This window comes from Barbatula barbatula, assembly GCF_947034865.1.
Source record: "Barbatula barbatula genome assembly, chromosome: 1".
NCBI lineage: Eukaryota > Metazoa > Chordata > Actinopteri > Cypriniformes > Nemacheilidae > Barbatula > Barbatula barbatula.
In genome coordinates, this window is record NC_136766.1 from 3975591 (window position 1) to 3992487 (window position 16897).

Below are 16897 nucleotides of genomic sequence, written 5' to 3' on the forward strand. Positions count from 1 at the left end.
GGAGACCGGATCCGGCTCAGGCGGGCAAGGTGCGAGCGATACCTCGCGAGAGACTGAGGCACTGTAGCTCCTGCGGTGTCCAGGTACATGGCAACCACAAACACCAAAGCAGCCCTGCTGTTCAGTCCAGAGCAAGGCAAAGTAAAAATAAGGGAGAGTCTATTCTGTCTAAAGAGAGGAGGAGAGACGACAAAAAGACAGTGTGGTTTAAGGAGAGCGAGGATTCTTCTGATATCGAGGTGGAGATCATTCCAGACAATATTGGATTTAAGTCTGAAGAGGATGGGGAGAAGGCAGAGGCGGATTTTGCTTCCCCTCCGTCGGAAGGCGGTGAAATGGAATTGGAGGAAATAACTACGTTGAATAAACAGGACTTGAGTAGCGGGGAAAGGGCTATTTCTGATAGCAGAGATGAACTGAACACAGAAAAACAAGATCAGTGAAGATCAGAGAACCTCCGGCTATAAACTAGATTCCTCTGATCTTCAGAGACTCAAGTTTCCAGTTCGGCAGAAAGTATCTTCAGAAAAACGTCATCATTTGTGGCAAAACACTGATACTTACGTGTCCAGTTTTAGGCTATAGAATGATCTCACTCCGCCGCCATGTTGAAATCGAAAGCGGGCATCAAGAAAACCGGAAAGGAAAGGTAGACTGCAATGGTTTGGACTACCATCCAGTGTCTGTGGCATGAATAAACAAATAACGCGTTTAAAAACAACATTAGGTTGGCCGTGTGTCAGCGACTGAAACTTGTTTATGGCAGTTTACACAGTCACTAATATGTGATGGTACGGCTGAAGTGGTCAAGTTAAACAGCACGTGTGGCATGCATCCTATGCTTATATTTTCACATTTAAGATCATCGTTTTAATAACTCCAGGTTGGTTCTCCAAACCATTAAAGTATATCTGTGCTTCCGGTTTTCTTCACACCTCTGCCTCGCTTTCAACATGGCGGCGGCTGGAAATCAGTCTATTGAGAGTCATTCTCATACGTCGTTTTCATTGTCTGATATGCGTGCTGCACTAATATGCAAATATATGTTGACTTTCTGTGTTTTAACTTATTTTTTATCAACTATGAAGGAAACAATATTAAACATTTAATGTTGGCTTACTGCTCTATTTGACGAATAATAAATAATGGAAAACAGTATTTTATATGAACATGTAAATTATGTGACTTTGTTGAAAAACCAATAAAGCAAGTTTGGATGTATTTGTGGTCTATAATGTGTTTTTTGTTCAGGAACAACACTTTAAAATAATGGAAAAATAAGCATTGGTTTGCCAAAAGCACCTTTTAGTCAGATATTTCTTACCTTCTTTATGATCTGTAGCATCTTAAAGCTTTTGTTCTGCGGATGTTAAATGTCCCTCCATATTTGACCAAACAAAGGATTCAAATGCCAAAGGAGATGTGGACACCGGAGAGATGCTGAAGTAGATTTTAATGCTGGCCAGATGAGATACCTGGTATTACACTTTTTTGTTTATTGTTCAATTCTTGTTATTGGAGTTTGTAATGAATTGCATTTTCACAGGTATTTACACACTTTCACTGATAGTTGAATGATAGTCTTTTTAGCCGTGACCAGGTTTAGCTGGTTAAATAAAACTCCAGGTTTCATCATTCGCTTATTCTATTTGGCTTCTTTAGGATCTTAATTAACTTGATGATCATAACAGACAATAAACAGAAGGAAATGAAATAAATATGTTATCAGTATCGACCAGGCCTAATGCGACATTGTAGGTGGATTTCACTCCATTCAGTTATCTGCTTCACTGTTATGTTCCTTGTGGAACACATTAAAGCGATAAAGTGAATGCAATATGTATTTTCTTTTGGAAGCATGTCTTCGGTTTTCAACCTTATATTTATAAACACTGTTTACTATCAATGTAAATAACACTTACAGAACAATAAATACATTAACAGATTTAATATAATTCACAAAAAGTCGCCTTGCGTCACATGCAAAGACCATGACGACTGTACAATGTTGAGATAACAATAACAATGTTCATACATTTTGCATTATTAATTGTTCCATTGTTTGATGTCACTGATGTCACATATGACACTGACATGTGCAAGAATTGAAACACCATAAAACATTTTGACAAAAACATTTGTAAATTGTTGTTTTAGCAGGTAACCTGTGCTGCATTGGTCCGAGCGGATTGCTGCGTGTCGATCACGTTTAAATGGACCCCAGTGTGTGCATCATCCTGATTTTGATGCATGTCACCGCTGTATCCATGCAATTTTGCAGCTTTGGAAACAGGTGATGACACGCGCCAAAACAAACTATGCAACATCTTCCTAAACTCTCTTCTCATCAGACAATACAAAACTGGATTCAGACAACTATTAGTATGGGCGAGACAGACAGTCAAGGGGAAAATGTAAGTATGCACCATATAATACGTTTTGTCCCAGTTGACAGCGTTCAGTTTCACCAGGACGCCCCAAAGGGTGATGGCGTGGTTGGGCATCCAGCAAATAAAAAAGGAGAGGACCACCACGGTGACAGATTTGGTGACTTTAGATCTCCTCCCTTGGTGATTTTTAACCACCCTCTGTCGAACAAACCTTAAAAGTAAGAGATAACATGCCGACAGGATGACCATGGGCAGGATGAATGCAATGACTAGTTTCTGAAGGTGATAAAGAGCAAGCCAATCGTGCCCATCTGGAAACCTGAGGAGACACAGTTTTTCACCCGCAACGATTGTCACCGTGGAGAAAATGGTAGTTGGAGCTGTGGCTATAGTCGCCAGTATCCACAACACACCACAGATCCATTTCTCAGACGCAGACCTTTTTCTAGAAGGGATCTTTAGTGCGGATGCGACGGACCAGTAACGAGTGATGCTCATAGCGGTGAGAAAAAACACGCTGGCGTACATGTTCATCACCGTGACTGATAAAATGATCTTGCACATGGCGTTACCAAACGGCCAGCTGAAATCCAGCGCCGTATCCACCGCCCAAAAAGGCAAAGTCAAGACGAACTGAAAGTCGGTCACGGCTAAATGGATGACAAATACGTTAATGGTGGATTTCTTTCGACACTGCCGTATCTTCATCAAGAAGAACACCAAAAGGTTCCCGACCAGACCCACGGCGCACACCACGGAGTAGACCACCGAGATTATAATCCTCAGGACGAGGCTTCCATCGGCAGTAACGTCGATATCCTCCAGACTGCTGAACTTGTGTGGATCCGTTAAACTTTTGTTTAAAGTTCCAGTGTAGTTTAAAATGTCTTCCATTCTTTCTGGTCGACAGGTGCCTGGATACGCACTGGTCTGTGACAGTCACATCGTTTCACAGAGAAGGAAAACAAATATATTTCTGCAACGGGTTCAGATACGAGTAGCGCTCTGTACTGGCAACGGACGTGTTTGATCACTGCACACCTGACAAAGCAGTGCTTTATGGAGATGCGCGCTGGAGTCGCCCGCCCGCGCAGAGCGCGCACTGGATAATGCCAACGACCGTGCAGTTGACGTCATTTCGTTTTAACACATCTGTAGAGTAATTTTCAATGAGGGATAAATAAACAGCACGAGACGTAAACTGATAAAATGTAGACCATAATCGTTTTATTATAGGCCTATGCGCCTACCTTTCCTATATAGTCATATTTACAGTATAAAGTCGAAATATTTAGAGCTATCCGGTTCTTGTTAATACATCACCAAAATACCCCCATTATAATATCTACGAAGTCTTATCTCGTCTTTAAAATCTGCACTGTTTGCTTGAAGGGACTCATGAGGATATATGCAGTTAAATCATGTTTGCAACTGTGTCCACTAGAGGAGGCACTTGATGAACAAAGCCACATCAACAGCTCGGTGTTGAATAACTTTAACCGCTGGAACGTTATCAGAGATTTGACTCGGACCTATTTGTTTTTTATGCATAAGTCGTTTCAATATTATAGTAGCTAATGCATTAGCCTACAGAAGACCAAATTAATAGAATATTATCAGTGGCATCTATATGGACGCGCAAACACGCGTAGAGCGCAGTGAACGCATTGGTTACAGTATAATAGTATTTCGCATTCCGAAACAGCAAGCACGAAACAAAGCAGTGATTTGGACACAGACGCACCCGACACAAAGACGGATCCTCCCACGAGCCGAGAAGAGGGCGGGGCTTCTGAAAAGTTTTAGTGAAACAAAGTTTCAACTGCAGTTCTGTGATCGGCATCAGTAACAGGATTCACCCGGCAAAGATCTGGACCACAAATGCTTCACAGACTGCTGCCATGTTGCGGTGTTTGTTTTGGATAGATGCGCATTGCAAAGTTTTGTTGAGACATATAGAACAGCAGCGTGCTTTTGTGTGATGGGTCCAAACCACCGAAGCATTAGGCAGATGATAAAACTACTATTAAAAGTATTCGTGTGTAAATGGACAGTGGGTGTGTGACGAGAGCTGGCTGAATTGTCATCTGTTTACAATGATGCTTCCACTAGAATACACATTTAAACTTCTTGGACCAGCCGGATTTTCTCTTTGCTTTGTTATCACAGCTGGACTTCTGTCCTCGCCCGAGAGCGCAAAAACGAGCCGATCGAGGTCAGAAACAGGTGAGTGCGTGACCTTGTGCAGTGGTTTTCACCATCGTTTTGACCCTTTCGGCGTTTAGACACTTAAAGTGTGTTGCAGTTGTCATTGCATGCCTAAAAGTGAATTTTCATGCCATCTAGGTGCAAACCAAAGGAAGACACAAAAAGAGATGTTTTAAACATTTGACATTGTCTGTATCTGTGATGACACGTGCTGCGGTTTCGTTGTGTTGGTGCTCCATGAATGCATCCATAAATTAAAGCTTCACACTTGGTGTTCGGTAGAGTTCAGTAGTGTAACTCAATATTCATCGTCCTACTGTGTTCCCAGAGCCCCTTGAGTGGTTTTGAGTTATGTTTGACCTGGTGAAGCATACACCCCCCATACTCCATATCCCATTTCTGGGAGGAAATCCCAGAATCCCTTACAATGTTTCCTCTGCTTCTGCAATAAAAGTGCCATCAGTGAACGGGTAAAAGTCGTTTAACACAGGTTGTTAATGAGTCTGCAGAGTAATATAATAATATACAGAACGCTATTATGAGATTCATGAGTTGTTTTAGTCTTCACTATTATTGTTTCAACTGTGGCAAATCAAAGCAAACGTTTGATGCAATTCAATGATAACTCTAAACATGCAGCAGAAAATGTTTCCTAGGTCTTCCCCGGGTCTCCTCCCGGTCGGACGGGCCCGGAGCACCTTCCAGGGAAGGCGTCCAGTAGGCATCCATAACAGATGCCCAAGCCACCTCAGCTGACCCCTCTCGATGTGGAGGAGCAGCGGCTCTACTCCGAGCTCCTCCCGGGTGACCGAGCTTCTCACCCTATCTCTAAGGGATCGCCCAGCCACCCTGCGGAGGAAGCTAATTTCAGCCGCCTGTATCCGGGATCTTGTCCTTTCGGTCATGACCCAAAGCTCGTGACCATAGGTGAGAGAAGGAACGTAGATTGACCGGTAAATTGAGAGCTTCGCCTTGCGGCTCAGCTCTTTCTTCACCACGACGGACCGGTACATCGACCGCATTACTGCAGAAGCTGCACCGATCCGTCTGTCAATCTCCCGTTCCATCCTTCCCTCACTCGTGAACAAGACCCAGAGATACTTAAACTCCTCCACTTGAGGAAGGAACTCTCCACCAACCTGAAGTGGGCAAGCCACCCTTTTCCGACTGAGGACCATGGCCTCGGATTTGGAGGTACTGATTTTCATTCCAGCCGCTTCACACTCTGCTGTAAACCGTCCCAGTGCATGCTGAAGGTCCTGGTTTGAAGGGGCCAACACGACAACATCATCCGCAAATAGCAGAGACGAGATCGTGTCGTCCCCAAACCTGACACCCTCCGGCCCCTGGCTGCGCCTAGAAATTCTGTCCATAAAAATTACGAACAGAACCGGTGACAAAGGGCAGCCTTGCCGGAGTCCGACATGCACTGGGAACAAGTCCGACTTACTGCCGGCAATGCGAACCAAGCTCCTGCTTCGGCCGTACAGGGACCTGACAGCCCTTAGTAAAGGACCACAGACCCCATACTCCCGAAGCACCCTCCACAGGATGCCACGAGGGACACAGTCGAATGCCTTCTCCAAATCCACAAAACACATGTGGATTGGTTGAGCAAACTCCCATGAACCCTCCAGCACCCTGTAGAGGGTGTAGAGCTGGTCCAGCGTTCCACGGCCTGGACGAAAACCACACTGTTCCTCCTGAATCCGAGGTTCTACAATCGGCCGTATTCTCCTCTCCAGTACCCTGGCATAGACTTTCCCGGGAAGGCTGAGAAGTGTGATCCCCCTGTAGTTGGAACACACCCTCCGGTCCCCCTTCTTAAAAAAGAAGGACCACCACCCCGGTCTGCCATCCCAGAGGCACTGTCCCCGACCGCCACGCGATGCTGCAGAGGCGTGTCAGCCAAGACAGCCCCACAACATCCAGAGACTTGAGGTACTCAGGGCGAATCTCATCCACCCCCGGTGCCTTGCCACTGAGGAGTTTCTTGACTACCTCAGTGACTTCGGCCTGGGTGATGGACGAGTCCACCTCTGAGCCCTCAGCCTCTGCTTCCTCAATGGAGGATGTGACGGTGGGATTGAGGAGATCCTCGAAGTACTCATTCCACCGTCCGACGACATCCCCAGTTGAGGTCAACAGCCTCCCACCTCCACTGTAAACAGCGTTGGTAGGGCACTGTTTCCCTCTCCTGTGGCACCGGACGGTTTGCCAGAATCTCTTCGAGGCCAGTCGATAGTCCTTCTCCATGGCCTCACCAAACTCCTCCCAGGCCCGAGTTTTTGCCTCCACAACCACCCGGGCAGCAGTCTGCTTAGCCTGCCGGTACCTGTCAGCTGCCTCAGGAGTTCCGCAAGCCAACCAGGCCTGATAAGACTCCTTCTTCAGCTTGACGGTTTCCCTTACTTCCGGTGTCCACCACCGGGTTCGGGGATTCCCGCCTCGACAGGCACCGGAGACCTTACGGCCACAGCTCCGAGTGGCCGCTTCGACAATGGAGGCGGAGAACATGGTCCACTCGGACTCAATGTCTCCAGCCTCCCTCGGGATCTGGTTGAAGCTCTGCCGGAGGTGGGAGTTAAAGATCTCTCTGACAGGAGACTCGGCCAGGCATTCCCAGCAGACCCTTACAGTACGTTTGGGTCTGCCGAGTTTGTCCAGCTTCCTCTCCTGCCATCGGATCCAACTCACCACCAGGTGGTGATCAGTTGACAGCTCCGCCCCTCTCTTAACCCGAGTGTCCAAAACATATGGTCGCAGGTCAGAAGAAACGACCACAAAGTCGATCATTGACCTGCGGCCTAGGGTGTCCTGGTGCCACGTGCACTGATGGACACCCTTATGCTTGAACATGGTGTTCGTTATAGACAAACTGTGACTAGCACAGAAGTCCAATAACTGAACACCGCTCGGGTTCAGATCAGGGGGGCCTTTCCTCCCAATCACGCCCCTCCAGGTGTCACTGTCGTTGCCGATATGGGCGATGAAGTCCCCCAGTAGGACGACAGAGTCCCCAGTCGGAGTACTTTCCAGCACCCCTCCCAGAGACTCCAAGAAGGTCGGGTACTCTGCACTGCCGTTCGGCCCGTAGGCACAAACAACAGTGAGAGACCTAACCCCGACCCGTAGGCGCAGGGAAACGACCCTCTCGTTCACCGGGGTAAACTCCAACACATGGCGGGAGAGCTGGGGGGCTATAAGCAGACCCACACCAGCCCGCCGCCTCTCCCCATGGGCAACTCCAGAGTAATGAAGTGTCCATCCTCTCTCGAGGAGTGTTGTTCCAGAGCCCAAGCCATGCGTAGAGGTGATCCCGACTATCTCTAGTCGGAACCTCTCAACCTCACGCACCATCTCAGGCTCCTTCCCTGCCAGCGAGGTGACGTTCCACGTCCCTAGTGCTAGCTTCCGTGTCCAGGGATCGGGCTGTCGAGGCACTCTCCTCCGACTGCCGCCCGATCCACTACGCACCGACCCCCTATGGTCCCGCCCGCACGTGGTGAGCCCACGGGAAGCATGGGTGTTTGAAGGTTTATTCTAATTAATTCACCCATTCTGCTGTTGTTTGAACAGAATGAGACACTTTAGCATGATGGTTTTATTATAATGATTTTCTCATGCATTATTCATTTGTTCCACATGAAAGTAGAGAAGCATACGCAAGTGTTTAACTGGATTTGATGCAGAGGACTTCAGCAGTTTGCAAACGAATTGTTAAATGATATAAAGGAACTTAAATGATGAACTTGTTGAAACCCACTGAAACCATAGTGTGGCCCACAAAATCTTCCCACTCTGCCCAGCTCTTGTGAGATAATTGTCCAGTTTGTCAGGTTATTTTAATGATCATTTGATCCATCTTACAAAACAAGCCTTTATGATTTAATATCCAGAGTTCTGTATATAAAACACATTCTATGTTTTGAATGATATAGATTATAATACTATAGTACTATTGTACAATACAACACTATATATTATATTTTTTGATATTGCTGCTGTCTTTCCGAAACCTCAGATGTCCAAATTTGCTGTTTTTAAGAAAAACACGGTACTTTTTAAACGATTAAATACTGTGTTGTCAAAGTTGATAAACACTTTTTAATATTTTTTTATTGGTTAGATATTTGCAAAACACTGTGACAAACATAAAGGATGACTAATAATAATGATTATCACATACAGGGTTTGGAAAGACAGCAGCTATTACATTATAATACTATTTGTATCTATATGAAAACATTTCAAAGGGATAGGTTGTGCCCTTTTTACTTGTTGAAATATAAAATATATTGAGGAAAAAAATGTGTAAAAGCAAATTGAATAAATGTGCATGAAACACATTGTTTATGTAGGTCCTTCTCTTGATGGAGTTTCCGACTATGAAGTTGTTCATCCTGTCAGAGTGGATTCAACCGGACATTTTGTGTCGAATCATGTTTCCCACCGTGTGAGTCGAGTTCAGAGAAGAGAGACGGGAAAGTCCCTAGAGCTTCCGCCCCAGGTTTTCTACCATCTGCAGTATGGTGGTCAAGAGCTGCACTTTAATCTCACGCTGAACCCTCTTCTGCTGGCACCCGGCTTCGTCACGGAGCGCAGATATGGTGGTCTTCAAGGGTCTACGATACATGGCCATGGACATTCTCTCTGCTTCTTTCTGGGAGATGTGAGGAGCAGCACGCTGAGCGGGGGTCAAGCGTCTGTGAGCACCTGCAATGGCCTGGTGAGTTTTAATATTCAAAAAATTTGTAATGCTTTACAACTACTTGATCTTTAATTTAAAAGACATCATGAATAAAGAATCCAGTTTAAAGAAGCCTTCTACATGCCCAAAACGTTAAGATTTGATTCACAATATGTGACACGCACATTTTCATCGTAACTCCGTTGGCCTCGACCTCCTGTTTTCTGTAGTCCGGACTCTTCCAACTCTCTGGAGAGGAATTCTTTATTAGCCCGTTGGAACTGACACCAGAAGAGTCCACACCGCAGGCTCATGCCATCTATAAGCGACACGCTGACCAATCAGAACACCGGCTGCCGCAGCCTCTGTTTGGGGAGCACATGGGCAACGGGACATGCGGGGTCAAAGGTCAGTCTCTGGGGTGCTTGACATCGATAGGGCAAAATAACTCAGTCCAGATGATGTCTTACAAACAGCAGAACTCTTCACATGATTCAAATGTCGGGTTATATAATGTTTGGCTCGCTCAGATCCTCAGGGAAGCGTGGAGCAGGTGGACAGGCGGAGAGAGCGCTGGGAAAGACGACAGCGCCGCAGACGGATTACGCAGCGCTCTATAAGCACGGAGAAGTGGGTAGAGACCCTGGTGGTGGCCGATCCTAAAATGGTGGAGTACCACGGCAGCAAAGGAGTCGTGAGCTATGTGCTCTCAGTCATGAATATTGTGAGTAACTGTAGAAATCCATGGTATGTTCAAACTTGTTTCCAGTGTCAGTCGTGTTCTCTCTCCAAATTGACCCCAAAAGAACAGTTTCCAAGTTTCCAAATCCAAGTCTTTCTTTGCTTTCCATTCTCGAGCCTGATGTTTTGTTTCGGCTAATCCTTATTTCCCCTCCAGAACTTCCACCTCACTGACTCTCTCAGATGGTTACATGTGCCTTCAGGATAGCTTCTGTTAGGATCCAAGTGAGCTGACCTCGCTCCTGTCTGTTTTTTCCTAAATATACGCTGTCTGGCTTCTGTGTTTGAAGAGCATGCAGAGGAAATGCCCTCAGGAAAAAACTTTTCCATTACAGACACTTGTTTGGCGTTGAAGATCATTACATAAAGTGGAAACATTCCATTATCTTTAATTTCCTCTCGGGCAGCTGTGCTTCTGTCGGATTGTCATAGTGCTTATGAGTTTTAGATTGAATTCCCAAAGCTTACTTTATTACACCTCATTACTGTTGTTTTAGTTTCCATGTGCGGTTGAGCAGGCTGAAAGAGTTTGGGATTTGAATCCCTGTTTTCTCCAGTTTATGAATATAGACCGTTTCATCGGACTCGCATGCCGGGAATGCAGTGAACTTCCAGTCTGTGTTTGGCTAGTGTCTTGTAATACAACTATTGATATTTAATTTAAATTAATATCAATTCATATTTAATTGTGTAATAATTATATTAAATAACATTTGTTGAATTTTGTTGTTGTATGTTCATTTTATTAAGTGGACTATTTGTTGAACGGGTCCTGTAGTTCCGTCGCATTTAAAGAAACCAAATGGGACATTGAAATCTAGTGGTTGAGCTTGGTATTGCAGTCTAAATTCAAAATATTGGAGAGGCTAGTTTAGCCAAGTAACGGTTCTTCTTGATTTCTTTTGCTTGTTATCAGAAATAATCTACAGGCGCTTTATGTTTGCAAATGTGTACCTGAAGTAAAGTGCAGCCCGCGGACATGCGCAGTAACATATCTTTATGTTGTCAGTCACTTTAAAACCATCTATAATGCTAACAGTTTAGGAAAGCATAGAAGAAGAAGTGGTTGGGTAACTGAGTTGTGCAGGAAGACTTTGTTTTATTTTTGCGGCCATGTTTATGTTTAATCATATTTTCCTTTAACCCAGCTCATCCATTAAAGGCCCAGTGTATGATATTTAGCAACATCTAGTGATGAGGTTGCGAACTGCAGTCTACGGCTCACTCCACCCCTCCCGTTGGAAGCACTACGGTGGCTGGCACAGGACCAAGCTGTCATCACATTTTCGCTTTCTAGGAGATGATGTGTTTACGAAACGCGGTTTGTCCGTTTAGGGCTACTGTAGAAACAACATGGAGAATTCCATGTAAGTGGACCCGCGGTAAATGTAAAACATAACACTTCATTATTTAAGATCTTTATACACATCTGACAACATAGTATGTACATTATATTGCGTTTTTTGTCAATGGATCCTCCAAAAATTGCACATAATGCTTTACATTTCTAAATTCAATCCAATTGCCTTAACAACATCAGCTCTTTACATTCTTTACATAGAATGTGTGTGTTAAATAGCCCATGAGCAATCTTTGCATTGAACATTCTAAATGTTGACTTGTTGATAGAAAGTAAGCTTTTTATAGTATTTGTTTGCACACGGTAACAAAATTGTGCATAGTTCATATGTTTTTTGTAATGTCAGATGTGTACAGTTCAGTATAAAAGGATGTCTCTTGTTTAAAGTGAATCATCTCTTGGTTGAACGCAGGAGCTCTTTGATCTGGTTAATGAAATTCTGTTGGAAAAGCTTCAGGATGTTGTCATCACTCGACAGTTTATCTTCACTAGTCTTTCATTAACTTAAGTACAGAGAGAGAGAGACACTGTGAACCAGACCAAACTATTGTTGGGCGACAGAGTCTTTGGTTTGCTGTCTCGTGTGTGTTCACTGTGCCATTGTTGCCAGAAATGATCAATGATATCTGGATTTTTTTAATGATTCTTACTGAATGGAAGCTCCACATTACAGTGATCCTGTGTTATTAGCACATTAGAAATCAACTGTCTGACTTCAAGGAGAACTTTGGTACGAGAGCAGAACTTAAAAGTACTTCAGACGAAAGTTGTTTTATTCAAAACGTATGTAAAGGCACATTATATTTCAGTATGTTCTGCACTGTTTTTCTGATCTGTGATCTGTGACATTTTCTTTTCTTTGGTATTGTCATAAGTGTGCAAAAAAAGGAATTGATGGAAGCGTTTACTCCAAGATGAACATTTTCTCCTGTGAAAGAATCGTGTTATGTCACGTGACGATTCTTTTAGTTTAAAGAAGTCTTCACAAAACCATCTGAAGGTTTTGTTCAAGACTCAGACTAATCCTGTTATTTAGCATTTATTTGATCACATCAATAGCAATAAATAAATCATATAATATCATAAGGTACTGTTTTTACAAAAGAAGTTGTTATCTACTGTCACTACTGGTTGGGATGTTTATCTGGTTTCAAATGAACCTACAATATAAATGTTATTTTAAAATTTCGCACATCCGGGTGTGAATGTTTTACAGGTCGCAGGTCTGTTTCGGGACGCCAGCATTGGAAATGCCATCAACATTGTAGTTGTGCGTCTCATTCTGCTGGAAAAGGATGAGGTGAGATGACAATGTAGCCTGTGAACGCACAGACCTAACGCTGAATGAGCTTAGAGACTAAAAAATAACTGTAGCATATGGAAACGTGGATATAAATGCATCTTTGTATTTTTGGGCCGGTTCACATAAAGCATTAAACCTCTTATAGCTGCTAGAAACTTCAATGATCTTTACTCCAATAAAATTGTTAATCAGTTTAAGTTTTGTACATTATATGTTAGGTTAAAAGTAATTATTTTTAGAAATGATACCACACAAGTTGTCAAACATACATTTTTGAAATAATATTTGATTGAATGGTTGACTTTGGGGTATTAAGTGAATGGATGAAATTGAATGTGCTTTTGTCCTCAGGAGGATTTAAAGATTAGTCATCATGCAGACAACAGTCTCAACAGCTTCTGTAAATGGCAGAAGAACATTAATATGAAAGGTGATGAGCATCCAGTTCATCATGACGTGTCTGTTCTGCTCACCAGGTACATGTGCCGTAGTTGTCATTCATTACTTGACAATTATACTGTCAATCACTATACGTTTCATTTGTGTGTGTGTGTGTGTGTAAGAGAGAGAGAAAGCTGCTGTAATCACAACCAATCCATTTTTTATGAATCCAACATGTCATCTTGAATAAATGCATGAATAGTATTGAAAATATAAATTGAATTGAACACTTTCTATTGACACGCGTTATTGTTGACAGCCCTGTTTTATATTTTCAATCACACGACTGCCTTTCGCTTTATACAATTCCAATGTATTTATTTATGATTCAAGCAACCCTAAAGACCCTTATGTTTTTTATAAGGTGATTATTATCAATATTAATTCTGTAACAGGTTAACCATATTTCTGTAATACAGGAAAGACATCTGCGCAGCTATAAATAAGCCATGCGAGACGTTAGGTCTGTCTCACGTGGCTGGAATGTGTCAACCCCATCGCAGCTGCAGCATCAATGAAGACACGGGCCTGCCCATCGCATTTACAATAGCGCATGAGCTCGGCCACAAGTAAGTCCTGTTGTATTAAGGCCGGTGTATTACATGTCGTATTATGAAGTTTTAGCAGAGCAGGTGCTTTGGCTCGTGTTTGTTTGATCTTGTTTCGCTTGTTCTGCCGCACAGACCCTTCATAAATGTTTGTGGTCACACCATGTGGAGATATAAACAATGATATCATGATAACAGCAGGACTCAAACAAGAAGCTAAGAGACATTTTTCTGTGCTTGTTATATTTGGACGCAAAAGCAAAGGTGTGCAACTTATGATATAACTTAACTGTTTTTTTATATTTGATCTGTAAAGTTGTGCAAGTTGTATTTTTAGTGGTGGTGGAACCACTTTTCCAGATGGATGAACGTTTGGATATACATTACAGATGTCTTTTCTGTGGGTGGAGTTCGGTCTATGTAAACCGTGCTTTATGTATACAGTAGATACATGGCCTCATTTCTGGTATCTGTACATAATATTACACAAAATAGTTTTTTTCAAAAGGGACTCCTTAAATACTTGTGCTTCTTTTTTACCATTTCAGAACGAGAAAAGCAGCATTAAAGATGATGGTGTACTTTTACTCATTATTGTAATTAATATACGTGATAAAATGTTAACTATTAGTAAAAAATATACAAAATATTCACATGTAATCAAACCATGAAACCACAAGGTGTTTGTTTATATTGTGTAGCTAAAGTTGATGTTCATGAAGGGGGAACATGCGATTATTGACTGAGATAAAGAACAGAGATAAAGTGGCTTGTAAACCTAACTAGGTTTAACGTATCTAAACAACGACCAGGTAAGCAAGGTAAAGTGATAAATCTCGCGATAAGCGTTTCTTCCCCATAGAAATCCATTATAAGGAAACAGCCTAACATACTGAAACAACTTCCACGTAAAACGTAATTTCTATTAAACCTTAATTGAAATAAACACTTATTCCGGGGATGCGAATAGACTCACGGTAAGCTTGTTCTTCATGGAAGTTCATTACGAAGAAACCACATCAAAGCAGCGACAAGCTGAGAAAATTGAACTTTTCAGTTATCATGTTTATGTTTGATATCAGTGCTAAACAAATGTATTTATTTTGGTTTTTATGTGGTGGTTGTTTCGGTACGTAGAGCTGTTTCCTTTTAATGAACTTTTAACACTGTGTTTCTAACACTGGGCTTAATTCGTGTTTGGTGGGAGAAAAACATCAATTCAAAGACGCTTATAGACGCAAACTCACGTCAATCTCGTCTTCGGAAGACAGAAATTTGGGCTTACCTGTTCGTTGTTTAGGTCGTAACACATAGGTCTTTTGAGTTTGTGATAGTGAATTTCTAATAAATCTTAGTTGCATCGTTTTGAGCTCTTGAATTATTTCAGGTTCAAGTTTTGTCCACGGTTCCTCGTGCTCTGTGTATAGTCAGAGATTGAGTTGTAAGTCTCCGAGCCAGATATCTCACGCTCACTGTCAGATCTGCTCTTATGTCACAGCTTTGGCGTGCAGCACGATGGCCATGGTAATGATTGCGAGCCCATTGGGAAAAGACCCTTTGTGATGTCTCCACAGCTTCTGTACGGCACGTCTCCACCCAACTGGTCCCGCTGCAGCCGCGACTACATCACACGCTTCCTCGAGTGAGTGAAATACATGTTACTGTTCTCTTTATTTTAGGGCAGTTAATGCATCCAGACTTAAAATATGTGTCTACATAATGTATGTCTGTTTACTCTGCATATTTATTTTGTATTTATAAAAACATATAAACATAATTAACACTATCCAGTCTTTCATTTGATTTGTAAAGGATATAAAATTTGCATGCAGGGAACTCTAAATCCACTGCTCAGTTCGTGACATAAACAAAATGAATGAATGTATCCCCACCACAAAATAATTAAGGAAATATTCTTCATACAAGTTTAAGTAAGTTGAACGGTTCACTCAATAATTTGTGCATTTAGAAAAACAAGATTTTTTTCTATTATTTTAACTCAAAAAACAAGAACACAAATGTATTATGTAAAGTTTACTCCATTAATCTCGTGAAATCTTCTTCGACACAGAATCATGTTTTACTTTATAGAAATCACGAACGAATTGAAACATGAATTGTTCCCCGGTGTTGAACATTAGGGAACAGCATCTTTCAGATTTAACATTGCATCATAAAGGCATCGTTTGCATGTTAAACCCTGCTGCTCTTTCTTTTTTATACATTTTTGATTCTCTGAAAGCCTTATTTTATACTCGGAATAACATTTGCATTAAACAACACCAAAGGCCAGTTTTGTGTAATGGCACAAATTGGAGTCTCATTTTAACACCACGTTTCTTCTGAAGCTTAACGGAAGTTAATGGAGTTCATTGAAACGCTGTTTGACCGTTGCTCCTTTATCCCTCATGTATTTTAGTCTCTCAACAAGCTGCCTCTGTCTTTCTTGACCTTTGTATGTGTGTGTTGCCAAGGCCGATGCGAATGGCTGAGATTTCCCAAGAAGGAACAAGAGCGTGTTGATTCTGCCGTCACAGTCACGGCAGCCCTGCTGGCCTCCATATGGAATACATTAGATAAAGTTTGACTGCTGAGGCGGCACAGCAGGGAGTGACGGGATGGGGTGCTGTTGTGATATTTAGGAACTGGGTAACTGGTTTATCTTAACAGTTTGAACGATTGCTTAAGTCTGCAGAAGTAGTCTATCTGTTTTTTACCATCTTGGACATGTGAGAGTCATTTAATTGTTAATTTGAGATCAACGTTTGAATAGTTGCACCCGAAGCAAAAGTGCCAGATTACTGAGAGCGGCCAATTTACTTTTTTTAGACGCTTATCTTGGGAAAATAAATACACACGATGTGCAGACGTGGTATCAACAGTTAAAGGAACAGTTTAGCCACAAATAAAAATGATGTCTTCATTTACTCACCCGCAAGTTTTTCCAAATCAGTCTTTGTTTTGTTGAACACAAATGAGGGAAAACACTTCTACTATGGTAGTCAATAGTTGCCAACTCAAGGGTGAGTAAATCATGACAGAATAAACTTTTGGGTGAACTGGCCCTTCAAGTGTAGTGTAAATTTGTTTGATCCAATAAGGTTGAGAATCCAGCATTCCTCGGATTATTCCAATACAATTTATATTGATCATTATTATACCATAATGGTATGGTAAAGTGTTACATTATTAATACAATAGTGTCATTCATATAAA

At 42.4% G+C, this 16897-nt stretch overlaps 2 protein-coding genes across 2 annotated transcripts in view; one reads left to right on the top strand and one right to left on the bottom strand.

The window, feature by feature from the left end:
- Nucleotides 1–2153: 2153 nt before the first annotated feature.
- Nucleotides 2154–3287, bottom strand: rxfp3.3a2 (relaxin family peptide receptor 3.3a2; the record flags this gene model as incomplete). The annotated part of the gene is made up of 1 exon (XM_079463193.1): nt 2154–3287. The coding sequence occupies exon 1, from the start codon at nt 3282–3284 to the stop codon at nt 2154–2156; it is 1131 nt and encodes a 376-aa protein (XP_079319319.1). The 5' UTR covers nt 3285–3287.
- A 5650-nt stretch (nt 3288–8937) lies between these two features.
- Nucleotides 8938–16897, top strand: part of adamts7 (a disintegrin-like and metallopeptidase (reprolysin type) with thrombospondin type 1 motif, 7) — a gene marked incomplete at its 5' end in the record, with an annotated part of 38479 nt that continues 30519 nt past the window's right edge. Inside the window, 7 exons of the mRNA XM_079463205.1 lie at nt 8938–9327; nt 9519–9700; nt 9832–10012; nt 12606–12689; nt 13044–13168; nt 13553–13702; nt 15180–15323. Of these exons, the coding sequence (XP_079319331.1) occupies nt 8938–9327; nt 9519–9700; nt 9832–10012; nt 12606–12689; nt 13044–13168; nt 13553–13702; nt 15180–15323 (1256 nt within the window). The remainder of the gene's footprint in view (nt 9328–9518; nt 9701–9831; nt 10013–12605; nt 12690–13043; nt 13169–13552; nt 13703–15179; nt 15324–16897) is intronic.